Source organism: Mus caroli, unplaced genomic scaffold, assembly GCF_978045245.1.
Source record: "Mus caroli unplaced genomic scaffold, Mus_caroli_1 scaffold_11, whole genome shotgun sequence".
Lineage (NCBI taxonomy): Eukaryota > Metazoa > Chordata > Mammalia > Rodentia > Muridae > Mus > Mus caroli.
Genome location: NW_028227266.1, coordinates 58,955,617 through 58,970,145, shown reverse-complemented (window position 1 = coordinate 58,970,145; position 14,529 = coordinate 58,955,617). Strand labels below are relative to the sequence as shown.

General features: G+C 45.3%; 1 protein-coding gene across 1 annotated transcript in view; it reads left to right on the top strand.

Annotated features, from left to right (window-relative positions):
- Positions 1 to 14,529, top strand: part of Thsd4 (thrombospondin type 1 domain containing 4) — a 552,037-nt gene that overhangs the window by 140,603 nt on the left and 396,905 nt on the right. Inside the window, exon 6 of the mRNA XM_085844687.1 lies at positions 6,404 to 6,506. Coding sequence (XP_085700813.1) covers positions 6,404 to 6,506 — 103 coding nt within the window. The remainder of the gene's footprint in view (positions 1 to 6,403; positions 6,507 to 14,529) is intronic.

The window sequence follows — 14,529 nt, the reverse complement described above, 5'->3', positions numbered from 1 at the left end:
TCCCTCTCCCTCTCCCTCTCTCTCTCTCTCCCCCCCCATCATCCCTCCCTCCTTCCTCTCCTCTCCCCACCCCCCAGATATTGGGAATTGAACAGCTTTCTTTTCTTTTCCTTGAAAAATACTGTTTGATTTTTATTCATTGAGAGCTTCATGCACTGTACTTTGGCCCATGTTCCCCTGGTGGGATCCTCTTCCATCTGTTTACCCACCCACCTCCCCATGCTCAAACACTGAGTCTGCTTTGTGGTAGCTGACTTCTCCCAAGCTCGGGGTCAGCCGTGGAGCGTGGTTGATAGACCAGGCATCATTCCACCAAAGCTGTGGAGCATGGTGGATAGACCAGGCATCACTCCACCAAAGCTGTGGAGCATGGTGGATAGACCAGGCATCACTCCACCAAAGCTGTGGAGCGTGGTTGATAGACCAGGCATCACTCCACCAAAGCTGTGGAGCATGGTGGATAGACCAGGCATCACTCCACCAAAGCTGTGGAGCGTGGTTGATAGACCAGGCATCACTCCACCAAAGCTGTGGAGCATGGTGGATAGACCAGGCATCACTCCACCAAAGAAACTGACCTTCCCTCTTGCCGCATCCTTGGCTAGGGGCAGAGCTCTATGTGCACTTCCCCTCCTCCATGCTGCGGGCTTGAACTATACATGTCCCAGTCACTGTGAATTATTACGTGTATCTGCCCTTTATGTCTAGGAAACACTATCTTTCCTGAAGTCATTCACCATCGCTGGCTCTTAAAATCTCCTCCACTCTCTTCCTCACAGATCCTTGAGGCTTGAGGGGAGGAATGTGATGGAGACTTCCTACTCAGGGCTGTGAATTTCATCTTCAGGCTTATACGGCAAGCACATCTCCCACTGAGCTATCACCCCAGCCCTAAGAAGCAGTATTCTTAAAAATATTTAGTGGCTTTTCCCTCTCCAAGGCAACACTGAAAACTGCTACGAGGACAGTTCTTCTTTCTTTCTTTTCCCTTTTATTGAAAATAATTTTACATAATATATTCTAGTTATGGGTTCCCTCCCCTCTTCTCCTCTCAGTTCCTCTCCATCTCCCTTCTCATCTGGATCCAGTCTGTTTCTGTCTCTCATTAGAAAACCATAGGCTTCTAAGGGATGATAATTAATTACAATATAGCAAAATATAATATAAAACCCAAGCTATACATCCAAATTGGATAAACTAACCAACAGAAGGAAAAGAGCCCAAGAGAAGGCACAGGAATCAGAAGCCCACTCATGTGCACTCTAAGGAGTCCTATAAAACCACTAAACTGGAAACCATAATATAGCTGCAGAGGACCCGGGGCAGACCCATACAGGCCCTGTGTGTGCTCTCAGACTCTGAGTTCCTGTGAGCTTTGTTCATGCTGATTTAGAGAGCCTTGTTTTGTTAGTCCCTCTGGCTCTTACACTCTTTCAGCCTTCTCTAGTGCAGGGTTCCCTGAGCTCAGAAGCAGGGAATTTGATGAAGACATACATTTAGGGCTGAGTGTCCCAAGGTCTCTACCTAATGTCTGGCTGGGGGTCTCTGTATTTGTTCCCCTCTGCTTCAGGAGGAAGCTTCTCTGATGGTGGCTGAACAAGGCAGTACAGCAGAATATCATTTTATTGCTACTTTTTTTTTTTTTAAAGAACCATACCATTTGGCTTTACCCGAAGTCCCTCAGCTATCTAGTCTCAGGCTCTTGGTCACCCAAGCAGTGGCAGGTATGAGTTCTGTCTTGGTGTGGGCCTTAAGTCGTTGGTTGGATGCTCCCACAAGCTATGTGCCACCATAGCCGGAGCCTATGTTTCAGGCAAGACAGCAATGTAGGTCAAGGGTCTGTGCTGGCTTGGGGTTTACACTTCTCTTTCGCAGTATCCAGAGTCCTTTCCTGTATGAAAGTCACTAGAGTGTAGTGGCTCTCTGTAGGCATCAGTTCAACTTCTCCATAGTCATTGAGTTATATGGGTGTCATCTTCAGCAGCGGAGCCTTGCTGACAGTTTGTGGAGCAGCTATAGTCTTAGCAACAGCCTGGGTTGTTTGGGGATTGATTCCCTTTGGCAAACAACTCAATTAGATATAACCCAATGTGTGTAAGGGAAGCATTCTTAGGTGACAGGATATGGCCAGTCAGGGCTCTGTCTCACTCATTATTTGGTGAATTCTGTTAGGTCTCAAAGAAACCCTGGACAAACAGCTAACTGGAGGTATCAAAGCAGGCGCTGGCAGCCTGGCTCTCAGCATAGCAAATACCTGTTACAGAGTCATTCTGGCTGACACATCCCACCACCTACCCTAAACATCTCTACCCCTGCACCTTCTCTGATTCCTTATAAGATCTAGTCATTTTGACTCTGAGCTTCTCTTGGTCTCTAGGTTCCCATGTTCTCTCTTTGTTCCTTCTGTTTTCTCTTCCTCCCTTGCTCTACTCCATCCCTTCTCCTCTCATGGCCCAAGTCTGCTAGCCAGGTTCAGCCCTCTGGCCTGGACCCTTCTAGATGCCTCTGGCTGTTTTCTCCCTCATATCTACAAACCATACCAATCATGTCCTCACTTTTTACTTAATTGCATTTAGATCACCTTCATTCATATATATATATATATATATATATATATATATATATATATATATATGGAAGTGTTGACTATTAGGTTTCCATACTACCCCTCAAATGGCCTGTAATTATAGCTGTATTCTCTCCTTGTCCCACTCTTCCCTCCCCTTCCCTACTGGGATTCTCCCAGTCCACCCCCACCCCCACCACTTTCATCCATAACTATGTATTTCATTTCTTTTATCTGTCACCCCTGGTCCTTCCTTCAGGATGATTTTCTAGTTCCATCCATTTACCTGCAAACCTTATTTCCTTTTTAAACGACTGAGTGATACTCCATTGTATAGATGTACCACATTTCCTTTATCCACTTCTTCATTGAGGGACATCAAGGTTGTTTCCGATTTCTGGCTATTATGAACAGAGCAGCAGTGAACATGGCTGAGCAAGCGTCTCTGTCATGGGATGAAGCATTCTTTGGGTAGATGCCTAAGAGTGGTATAGCTGGATATTGAAGTAGATCTGTCCCCTATTCCCGAGGAGCTGCCACACTGATTTCAGTAGCCGCTGTACACTTTTGTACCTCCCTCCACGGCACACGTCCTCAACAAGGCCATGCTTCCTAATCCTTTCCAAACAATGCTGCCTCCTGGGAACCAAGCACTTAATACATGAGCCACTCTTACCCAGGCCACATTGTGTTCTTAGACAAGGATGAAACACACAGTCTCTGTGGTCTGTGATCTTCAGTTTGGACATGTGCTACCAGGTTAATGAGTGGTGGCTTCTACCTACTTGTGGAACAGCGCGGCTTCATGCGGATGTGGTTATTGAAGGGGCAGAACATTTAGCTCTCTGGTCTGGTCTGTTTCTGGGAACAACAATTGCAGTGCAGTGACTGGTCTGCTGTGGTCAGTCTCAGGGCCCTGCCTCTGTGTCCTAAGGGATCTTAGGCAAGGTATACCACTTCTCCGGCCTCAAAGTTCACATCTGTAGGTTAAAGGGTTTTAGGTTCTCTCTCTTCAGCTCCAGGCTTCTGGGGTAACTGATCTGGAGAGAAATAGACAAGGGTGGGTCTGGGACCGGTACACCAGCATTGCCAGGGAGGCACTGTGACTTTTATACTGAACCCTCTTCCCACCAGCAACTGGGGCAGGATGTGTGTGTGTCGGGGAGAGGGGTGTGCGTGTGCGTGCTCCTTAACAAGTCCTAGTCGGCTGTTTTTTTTTTTTTTTTCCTCCCGGGTAAATTCGGGGACTTTATCTATATGAGACTTTGTCTCAAGAGTGAGAGAACCTTCTCCTGCTGCAGCTGCGATTGTTGGGAGTCCGTGTGTGTCAGTAGTCAGGGTGGCCAGCAGGTAGGCTTCCAGAGCTCCAGGAGATGGGCTGACCTAGGCAATCAGTTCCTCATGGACTGCCAGATTTCAGCCCAGCCTTCCTGTCCACCCGGTCCCTCTCCTCACAGATTCCTTCACATTCTGCTTCAAATGGAATCTTGTTCCATATGGTTTGCATCAGGCTAAGCCGGCTCCGGCCACCCTGAGGTGGGGACCAGCGGCCTCCCTCCTCTCTCCCCTCCCAAGCAGGGGATCGCTTCCTCCTGCTGAGCCTCACTCCTCCCTCTCTTCTTTCATCTTCCAGAAGATCTAGTGTTTCTGATGACATACAGCAGAATTCTTTATAAACCCTTGAGGGTTTTGAACTATTAGCAGATTATTCCAGAAACTTCTATGCATAGTACTTTGTAATGTTTAAGAGGCCAGGGGGCTCCTTTCCCTTCTCTTCTTTTAACATTGATAGACAGGCAGACAGACAGACACATACATAGACACACACACACAGACAGAGGGAGAGATACATGTACACACACATAAGTACATATATACACACATGTATACACACAGCAACATATATACCACAATGCATACACATTCACACATATATACATATATATGTATATATATATATATATATACATATACATATATACACATACATACAAACATATACACACATTCACAGACATACACATACCCTTTAAACAGGGTATAACTGGGTTTTGAAATGACAGATCATACTTTTAGCAACAATGTTATCTAATGGTTAGGATCTTTTATATTTATTTTACATCAAACACTGCTGTGTTTGCCACTTTACAAACTAGATAGAAATAAGCCACATGGAATTGCCCATTTTCATTGGGTACCAGACTCTTCCTGGATACAGTTGCTAGGCTGCAGGTTGATAGATCTCATTCTAGATTTAAGGAACAGGAATCACCAGGGCAGGGCTGGGTGGTTTTCCTGCATGGTGGCGGTTGGGAGCCCTTGATTTGTAGAGAAGACAGAATTCAGACAAGGAAAGACTGGGAGAACAAAGGAGTACAGAGTTTTTGATGGGTACCACCCTCCGTGGATTGAAAGCTAGCCCTCCCCCAAGCTCCATGTCCCCTCTGTACCTCAGTTGTCCCGTCTGTGAAAAAATATCTATGGAACTGTGATATTTGCCCTGTTGGTGGCCGTGAGGAATGACATGTGGAATACATTTGAAGAGCACCTGGCTCATGCCAAGGGCGCTGGATGCGTTAGCTGTGGGCATTGTTCCAGGCCAGGTGAGGCACATCCATGCAGGAGGAGTGACTTTAAGAGGGAGGGAAGCACACTTAGCCACTTAGTAGTCTGAAGCTGAAGGCTTGGCAAATAGTCTCAGTAAACTAACCTGGGAGGTTTTTTGTTTTGTTTTGTTTTTAAGAAAAGAAACAAGCATTCTCACAGTGGTTCTAAGCTGCAGTGAAGCCTGGAGATCTGCATTAGATTATTGTTAACTTTTTCTCATGCATGTGCATATGTGCAGGCGTGTGTGCAGGTATGTACAGGGGTAGGTGGAGGCCAGAGCCAGAGTTCAATGTCTGATGTAACATCTCTTCTTTCCATTTCCTCCCTCCAAACCCCTCCTTATTCTCCTCAAATTGATGACCTCTTTTGTCATTGTTATATGCACATATGAAGGCATATATGCATTTGTATTTACTAAATATAACCCATAAACCCATAATGTTGCTGATGTGTGTGGTTTCAGGGCTGACCATATGGCAATAGCTAACCAGTTGGTGTGCTCTCCCACGGGAAGCCCCCTCTTCCACGCCTAGCTCTCCTCAGTTGCCTGTCGTCCTTGGTGTAGGGTTAAGAGCTGAGAGGCTTCTCTCTGTCCAGGTTAGCTTCTTCTCTGGTGGCATCCTGGTTCAGCTCACATTTGGGTGGCTATGTTGGTGAGACTTCACAGTTGTAGCTTCTAATATTGCTAGAGAGCACAATCTCACTTAAGCCCCCTACCCTCTCCCAGTCTCCCTGATCCCTCTTCCACAGTATTCTCTGAGCTTTATTCTTGTCACTTTAGACATGGCCTTGCACTGAACCTGGACCTTGCCATTTTGGCTGGCCTAACTGATCTATGAATCCCGGGAGCCTCCATTGTCAGCCTCCCCAATGCTGGGGTTTTGAGTATTATGCCCCTGGTTTCTTCTTCTTAAACATAGATTCCAAGGAATCCAAATTTAGATCCTCATGTTTCAACACTGAACCATCTCCCCAGCCATTAGATTTATTTATCATTTTTATTTACTTTAGTGTTTATTTTTGCAGTACTAGTGTACCTGGGACCTCCCACAGACTAAACTAGCAACTGCCTCACCGAACTACACCTCAGCACTAAACATTTTCATAAAGATGACCAGAGAAATTTCAGAAAGCCTGGTTTCAGTGGAGGAAGCCTAGTATTAAGATTGAAAGGTATTCTGGGATTACGAAAGCATGAACACTAACTGCATTTTATATCTGCTTTATTAGGCGTGTCCAGAAAGTGGTAGAAGTATCCGGGAGGTACAGTGTGCATCCTACAACAACAAGCCATTCATGGGCCGGTTTTATGAATGGGAACCATTTGCAGAAGGTAAGGCAGCTGGGTCCCCCTGACTCAGCTGTGTCAGTAGGAATTATTATATTTCTTCTTTATTATTATTATTATTATTATTATTATTATTGTGATTCTCCTGTTGCTACCTCACAAGTACTAGGATTACAGGCGTGTGCCCCGATGCATGATTTAATGGCTGATGCATTTTTATAAGTAGCCCACATAGATCATAGGCAACTACTTAGATTTGTATTACAGAGCACTGTTCATTGCTGAATACACCAGTTATCATTGTGGGAGAAACCCAAACTAAATCTATTTCATCAAAAAAGACATTTTGTTCATTGTATTACTGAGAAATTAAAGTGTTGGACTGGGTTCAGATTGGCTGCGTTCCTGAAAACCCAGATGTTTGCCCTGTTCAGTTTCTCTTCACCCCTTGCCTCTTGCCCAGGCAGGTGAGCAGACTTGCGTGGCTTTGCACTCAGAGTTCAGCCTTTCTCACCTGGTGCTGTGGGTCAGCATGTACATGCCTCCCACCCTGGCTCCCGCAAAGACATGTTAAAACTCTAGTTCAGAGGTTCTCAGCCTTCCTAATGCTGTGGCCCTTTAATACAGCTTCTCATGTTGTGGTGAATGCCCCCAACCATAAAATTACTTTTTCTTGCTACTTCATAACTGTAATTTTGCTACTGTTATGAATCAAATGTAAATATTTGGGGAGTAGAGGTTTACCAAGAAATACTTGGGGAGATAAAGATGTGGGGCCCATGGGTTGAGAAGAGCCGCTCTAGTTTCTAATACCAGTAGATATGACTGTGTTATCTCGTTTTACGTTGACTTCACACAAGCTACAGCTATTTTAAATGAAGGAACCTCAATTGAGAAAACACCCCTACAAGACTAGCCTGTGGGCAAGCTTGTAGTGCATCTTCTTGATTGATGATTGACGTGGGAGGGCCAGCCCACTGTGGATGGTACCACCTCTGGGCAGGGGGTCTTGGTGTATGTGCGAGAGCAGGTTGAGCAAGCCAGTAAGTAGCACTCCCCAAGGCTTCTGCACCAGTGTCTGCCTCCAGGTTCCTGCCCTGCTTGAGTTCCTGTCCTGACTTCAATAGACCATAAGAAAAGATGTCCTTTTCATCCTACTTGCTTTTTTGGTCATAGTGGATTTTTTAAATTTGTGTTTGTTTGTTGTTCTTTTAAGAGAGGATTTCTCTGTGTAGCCTTGAGTATCCTGGAATTCATTTGGTAGATCAGACTAGCCCCAACCTCCGATATCCACCTGCCTCTGCCTCCTGAGTGCTGGTATAAAAGATGTGTGCCACCACCATATCCAGCTGGGTCATGGTATTTTGCCACAGCAATAGGCACCGCAAGTAAGATAGTGACCTTGTCAGGAATCTTTCTAGTTGTAACCAACATGTCAGTTAAGGTGAGCTCAGACTAAAGAGGGTGGGGTAGGTGGAAGGTTGGATAGACCCCTGTGTGCTGTGACTGCCCTCCTCAGAAGGGATATAGCCATGTACAGACACTGAGAAACCAGTGCAAAGTCACAGACAGCCATGACAGAGACAGGCAGGAAGTAAGGTAGCATGGCCGTATGCCAGGATCACCAAAGGTTTCCAGGAAGAAACATGGGAAGACTCTTACACTACCGTCCCTCTATGACACACTGAAGAGAGCATGACCCTGTTCACACCTTGACTGTGATTTCTGGCCACTAGATCTGTGAGTCAATGCTGTTGCCCGTAATTTATGTGGTGTGTTACATCAGTGCTAGGAACCTCTGTCAGAAAAACTGCATAGTGATCTTTTCTGATCATATTTCTGTCCCTAAACTCTGTTTTAAGGCACGGCTTCCCTGGGCTAATTCAGGCCATGTGTCAGGGACCCACATCCCATGAAACAGAGGAAATCAAGTGTGGGGTCAGCCTGACATTCAAACATTCCTCCACACAAATCAATATGAGGTTTGGGGAGATGGCTCAGCCACTAAAGTGCTTACTACGTAAGCCAAGGGACCTTAGTTCAATTCTCAGTACCCATGGAAAAAGCCAGGTATGATGCATAACTCAAATACCAGTGTCGGGAGATAAAGACAGACTCTAGGGCTCACTGGTCACCCAGCCTAGTAAGAGATCCTGTCTCAAAGAATAAGGTGAGTGGTGGTCCCTGAAGTTGACTCTGGTCTTCATATGTACAGCCACATGTGTCTCATATCATTGAACATACACATGCAAACGGGACAAGGGGAGAGACAGAGAGAGAGAGACAGAGAGAGACAGAGAGAGAGAGAGAGACAGAGAGACACCGAGAGAGAGAGACACAGAGAGAGACACAGAGAGAAAGAGACACAGAGAGACACTGAGAGAGACACACAGAGAGAGACAAAGAGACAGAGACAGAGAGACAGAGAGAGAGAATAATATGTTTGTTTTCACTATAAGCCACATCCAAAATAATCCAGGATTTACCAACTATATCTTACAGTGTGTTGCTAAAAAAATTCAGCTGTGTTTTCTAATATTTACTGACAATGGTGTTTCTCACATAGCTGTAAGGAGACAAATGGTTATGGAAGTGGCATTTATTTTGGCTTTGTCTAAATAATTTTTCTTCTCCCCCTCCCACTAACATTCTTTTCTTGATGTTATTCTTCCTCCTTTCAAATGACTCCCAGGCTGAGCAGTGGGAGGGAGCGGCTGCTAGCGTTTCTGTGTGGTGTTCAGCCTTGACGGCTGGATTTTGCATTGGGCTCTGGGCTGTGTTTGTATGTCTTCTGCTATTCGCTTGTGCCTACTTAGGGAAACAGCTGCGCTCATTCAGCACAATGCCACATAGAATAGTAAAAGCAGAGAGCAGGCTCTGATAAACACATCAATTTCACCCAATGGTTCTTCCAGGGCCTTTAATCACATTTCCTGGATATGATGACCTCACCTCGGATCTTGCCTCTAGGAATTTTTCTCACAGTCCTGGACCTTAAGCTTGTAACAGGGTGGAGGGAGAACTGGGGTGCCCTGGGTCTTGTCTGGGGGCTGTCATTCCAGCTCTCCTTCACTCTCATATTTGGTTTGGATAATGCATTATGTGGTCACCATACCTAGAATGGAACAGTTTAATATGATGACGTGGACCCTGGGACAAATTATATAGTACTCCATCTAGTGTTATGCATGATAGATACACCCCAGGTCCCCCCTAGGTGCTGAAACACTGGATAGTTCCACGTCCTGTACACCTTGTTATCTTAGTTACTTCCCCGTTGCTGTAGTAAAATAACCATATAAAAGCATCCTCATGGAGAAAGGGTTTATTCTGGCTTATGGTTTCCGAGGATTACAATCCACCATGGTGAAGAAGACTAGGAAGCAGACAGGGAAAGTGTGACAGCAGAAGCAGGAAGTTGGCTGGTCACATTGCGTTCAGATGCAGAAAGCAGAGTGACCAGGAAGTGGTGCTGAGCTATGAAATGTCACCGTCTACCTCCCATCCCCCACCCCATGACCCACTTCCTCCAGCAAGGCTCCACCTCCTAAAGGCTTCACACCCTTCCAAAATAGTACTTGGTCCACCTACTGGGGACCAAGTGTTCAAGCAAGTGGGCCTAGGGTGGTACATTTCAATTTCTAATCACAAGTTTTGTTTTGTTTTTCTGTTTGTATATACCTGTGGTACACAACACAGTCTAGTGAAAGTTGTGTGAATGTGACTTCTCTTTCAAGATATCTCATTGGTCCTGTCAATCTTAGCAACCATGACATATGAGTCAGAGACTCCCACCCCACCCCCATGCGTGTGTGTGTGTGTGTGTGTGTGTGTGTGTGTGTAAGGATGTGGGGGATGGATGCATGCACCCATGCATATGTATGCAGAAGCCAGAGAAAAGGACTGTAGGTGTTATCTCAGCTGCTCTCTGCCTTCATCCCATGAAACAGCCTCACATTAAACTGGAAAATCACCAGTAAGCACTCAGAATCTTCCTATATCTATGACACGGCTCTGGAATTACAGACACAGATTAATTCAGTCAAGATGAATGAAAGGAAGCACATGTCAACAGCAGTGTTTGTTCAAAATATGTTCTTAGTCCCTTTTTTCCATAATAGATCGACTGGAAACAAACCAAGTATCCAGCAAAGGATTCTGAAACTAGTTGTACATTCACCTGCTGGAGTATTATTTGGCAATAAAAAGAAGAATGTGCTACTGATACGTATAGAAATCGGGTTGAAGCCCAGAAACTTTACTGTGAGCAAAGTCAGCCAGACACAAGAGAACACACTGTCCAGTTCCATTCCTGTGATGCTATAGAAGTGGATGGGGGCGGGTTATGGTAAGAGAATGCCAGTGTTTGACCTATGCAGGTGGTGGGCTTAGCTAGAAGGAAAACACCATAGAGCCTTCTGGATTGATGGTGATGTTCTCTCACATAACTGGCATGGCTATTACACAGGTTTATGCATTTTTCCATCTGACAGTTCTTGTGTAACCCAAGCATTTTATTAGGTAGAGTTATACTTTAACAAAATTATTCTTTGGGCTGGGGAGATAGCTCAACAATTAAGATCATTGGATACTCTCCTATTGGACTGAAAGAGTGAGATGTGCATAGAGGAATTTGTGTAAGAACTTTCTAAAAGTCTATCTACAAACGTCTACTGTCCTGGAAGCAAGGATGCTGAGGAGGCACTGGGTTCTTCCTGCAGAAGTGTGTTCTTATGTCTTTGTGATTCCCTGCACTGATGTGGCAGCTCCTCACCATCTGTAACTCCAATGGGGGAGCCATTGCTCTTCTGGCTTCCACAGGCACAAGGCACACATGTGGTGCACATATATACATGCAAGCAAAACATCATAGTCATAAAAAAAAAAATGAAAGAACTTTAAGAGTGTATGCTCAGGCTAGTGGGATGGCTTTGTGAGTAACAGTGCTTGCTGCCCAGCTTCATGGTGTGCATTTGATCCTTAGGACCAACAGGGTGGAAGGAGAGAAAATGACTCCTACAGAATTTCCTTTTGACCTTTTGACCTGCACATATGCATCTCAACACACACCCACACACACACTGTAATTTAAAAGTTACTCTTTTTCCTCTTCTCCCTTTGTCCTTTCAGTTCTGGAAGGTGACACTTAAATATCCAATATAAGTGTAATTGTAATAACTATTCTAAAATTCCCTAGTTCCCACCCTTACTTGAAGTTATCTTTTTTTTTTTTTTTATTGGCCACAGAGGAACCTGACCCAAAACTGCAGAGTGATAGTTACAAAACAACTGGAAGCATAACAAATCTGCCTTTGACTTCTGACGGGGACTTGTGGTTTGAATAAGATGACCCCATAAGCACATATCTTTGAATGCTAGCCACCAGAGAGCGGAACTCTCTGATAGGATTAGAAGGATTAGGAGGCGTGGCCTTGGAAGAAGTATGCCACTGAGGTTTCAGAAGCCTGTCATACCTACCCCTGAGATCCTGCCTAAGGATCCGGATATTGCTCTCAGCTACTGCTCTAGCACCCACCATGCTTCCTGTCATCATGATAATGGACTAAACATGTGGAACTGCAAACAAGCCCCCACTTAAATGCTTCTCTTCTAAGAGCTGCCTTAGTCATGGTGTCTCTTCACAGCCATAGAACTAAGACAGAGCTCAAAGATTACAGGCCTTTACGATTGTAGCAAATTAAAATGTTTTCTCTACTAAGCAGCGAAGGAAGAGGCAACCCACAGTTGGGGGAAGTTATTTGCAAATTTTGCTTGAAGTCAGAGCTCATGTCAGCTTATATGAGGAACTCAAATGAACCAAGAACATGAAAGCTATTCCTATGTAAAATAGACAGAAGGCCAACACAGGCATTTCTCTAGGACATACAAAAGGCCAACAGATGTATCATAAAACACCCAACATCACTGAATACCGGGAATGCAAATTAGAATTTCAAGGTGGCTTGCCTCACATCTGTCAGATGGCTATTAGCTCAGAGTCTGGCTACCGGCCTGACATTTACAGAGGATGCTAAGGTTCTGAACTCCAAATACCAAACTCGAGTGGTGAGCGCTACACCCACTGAGCCTCTGAGAAGGCTTTTCAAAACCACTGGAAGATGATTGGAATTGTGCTCTAGATTGGAGCTGGTAATCTTCCATCCCTCTTGCTTTGTGCATTCCTAATGACTGTACGAATGGTCTCCTTATATGTGGGTAGCATGATGCTGTGTGGCTCCCTTGTATCTACAGTCATTATGCGTCTGTGACACTGGTTGCACAGTGTCCATTTACACATGGGCCTAGGGTGCTATTTTCTGTGTAAGAGGGTGACCTCTGGGCTGAGTGGTATCAAAGGGAGTTCACAATGATTCTCTTTCCTCTTTTCTGAGAGCCTTACTCCTACTCAATAGATCAGCTCTCCACCTCCCTCCCCCACTTAGAATTATAAATGTGGAATATTCTAGAACATGTCTGCTGCTTGCCTCTCTACTGTTCTGGCTAGCTGGAAAGGAAGGTGAGTGCAGGATGGGGCCTGTTTCGCCCCACTGGGAAGTTTAGAATAGGAAAAAGGGAAGGTCGTTGAAGAGGGGAAATTGTCCTTGCTCTGTGGTATTCTGGAAGGTGCAGCTGATTCTTGTACAAGCTCTTTTTTTTTTTTCCTGGCACCTGAACCAGTGTCATTCTGGGTAATTAGTGAAAAGCAGCCTGAGGGAGTGTTTCAACATCTAATAAGCAGATTAGTTTCAATATGAATAATCCTGAGGATCTGAAATCAAGCATAGAACTTAAGCCCATTGCAAAATATTAAACAACAAGTCCCAAGCCTGCTGTTTCCCTCTCAGTGTTCTGCAAGGACTGCTCCACACAGGGCTGATGTCATACTCCACAGTAGGTCCATTCTGCAGCCATGGGGAGCTCTTGAGGGTTGCATGGTCTAGCCAGGTTGTAGAGAAAAAATGGATTCAACAAAAGGTTATGGGCATAGGGGACATGGCTCAATCCATAAAGTGATTGCCTTGCAATCACGAGGACCTGAGTTCAAATTCCCAGAACCAGCATAAATCCAAGAGCTGTGGTACATGCCTCTAATCTCATCACTGCTAGATGGGAGGTAGAAACAGGAGCATCCCTGAAAGCTTACAGGCTAACCTGACTGCTTGGCAGTCTTACACTGTTGAGAGATACTGTCTCAACCAAAAGGTAGAAGGTGTCTGAGGACTGACACCGGAGTTTGCTCTCTAACCTCTTGAAGTGCCATACCCACAGTTCTGCGTGCACGTGCACACGCACACATAGAGATAAACATTGCGTAAGCACAGCCTCCCAGCCTGAGAGGAGTCTTGTGCCTCAGGGGCCACCAAGGGATCTCTCCCCTCCTTCAACGAAGCTGTGACTGAGTCATTTTCTTTAAAAAACAAACAAATGTGTTTGTACATGAAGAGCTGTCAAGACTTCTCCAGGAAATCCTGGGGCTCTTTTTAAATCTCTTGTAGCACTGTCTTTTCACCCTCCAGAGGCCCTAAGCTTGTAGGTTGGAAGAGGGCTCTCAGAAGGAGTGGCCGGACCTTTTCTCGAACCTTGTGTGGATGCCGAGAAATGCCTGACTGGCCAGTAATAAGGGGATTTTGGAATGAGGGGGTTTACAACTAGAATTTGACCAACAGATAGGCAGTGTGGGTTTAAATGGTAAAATCAGCTCTCCTTTACATACTTATCAAAAACATTCTCTCCCACTGACATAATCCATCCCTCAACCCTGTTAAATAGCGCCCATCCCCATCTCCGTTTCTCAGAAATTGCAGAGAATGTTTCCTGATTCAGTAGGACTTGCCTCTAAAGTATTAGCGGGGGAAATCCCACATATCTCTATAGTCCAAGGCAGAAGAGTGGGAGTGCTCCTGCCCCCACCTGCGTGAAGTTGGCCTCTGTGCATGCCTAGCTTGGCCTGACAGTTTGCCCTGGAGTGATTATTTATGGCCTGGCTACCCTTTGCAGCCCAGCTGAGCTAAGGCCCACGTTTCCCCACTCAGATCTTTTAAAGCAGCCAACTTTTCATCCTGGATTC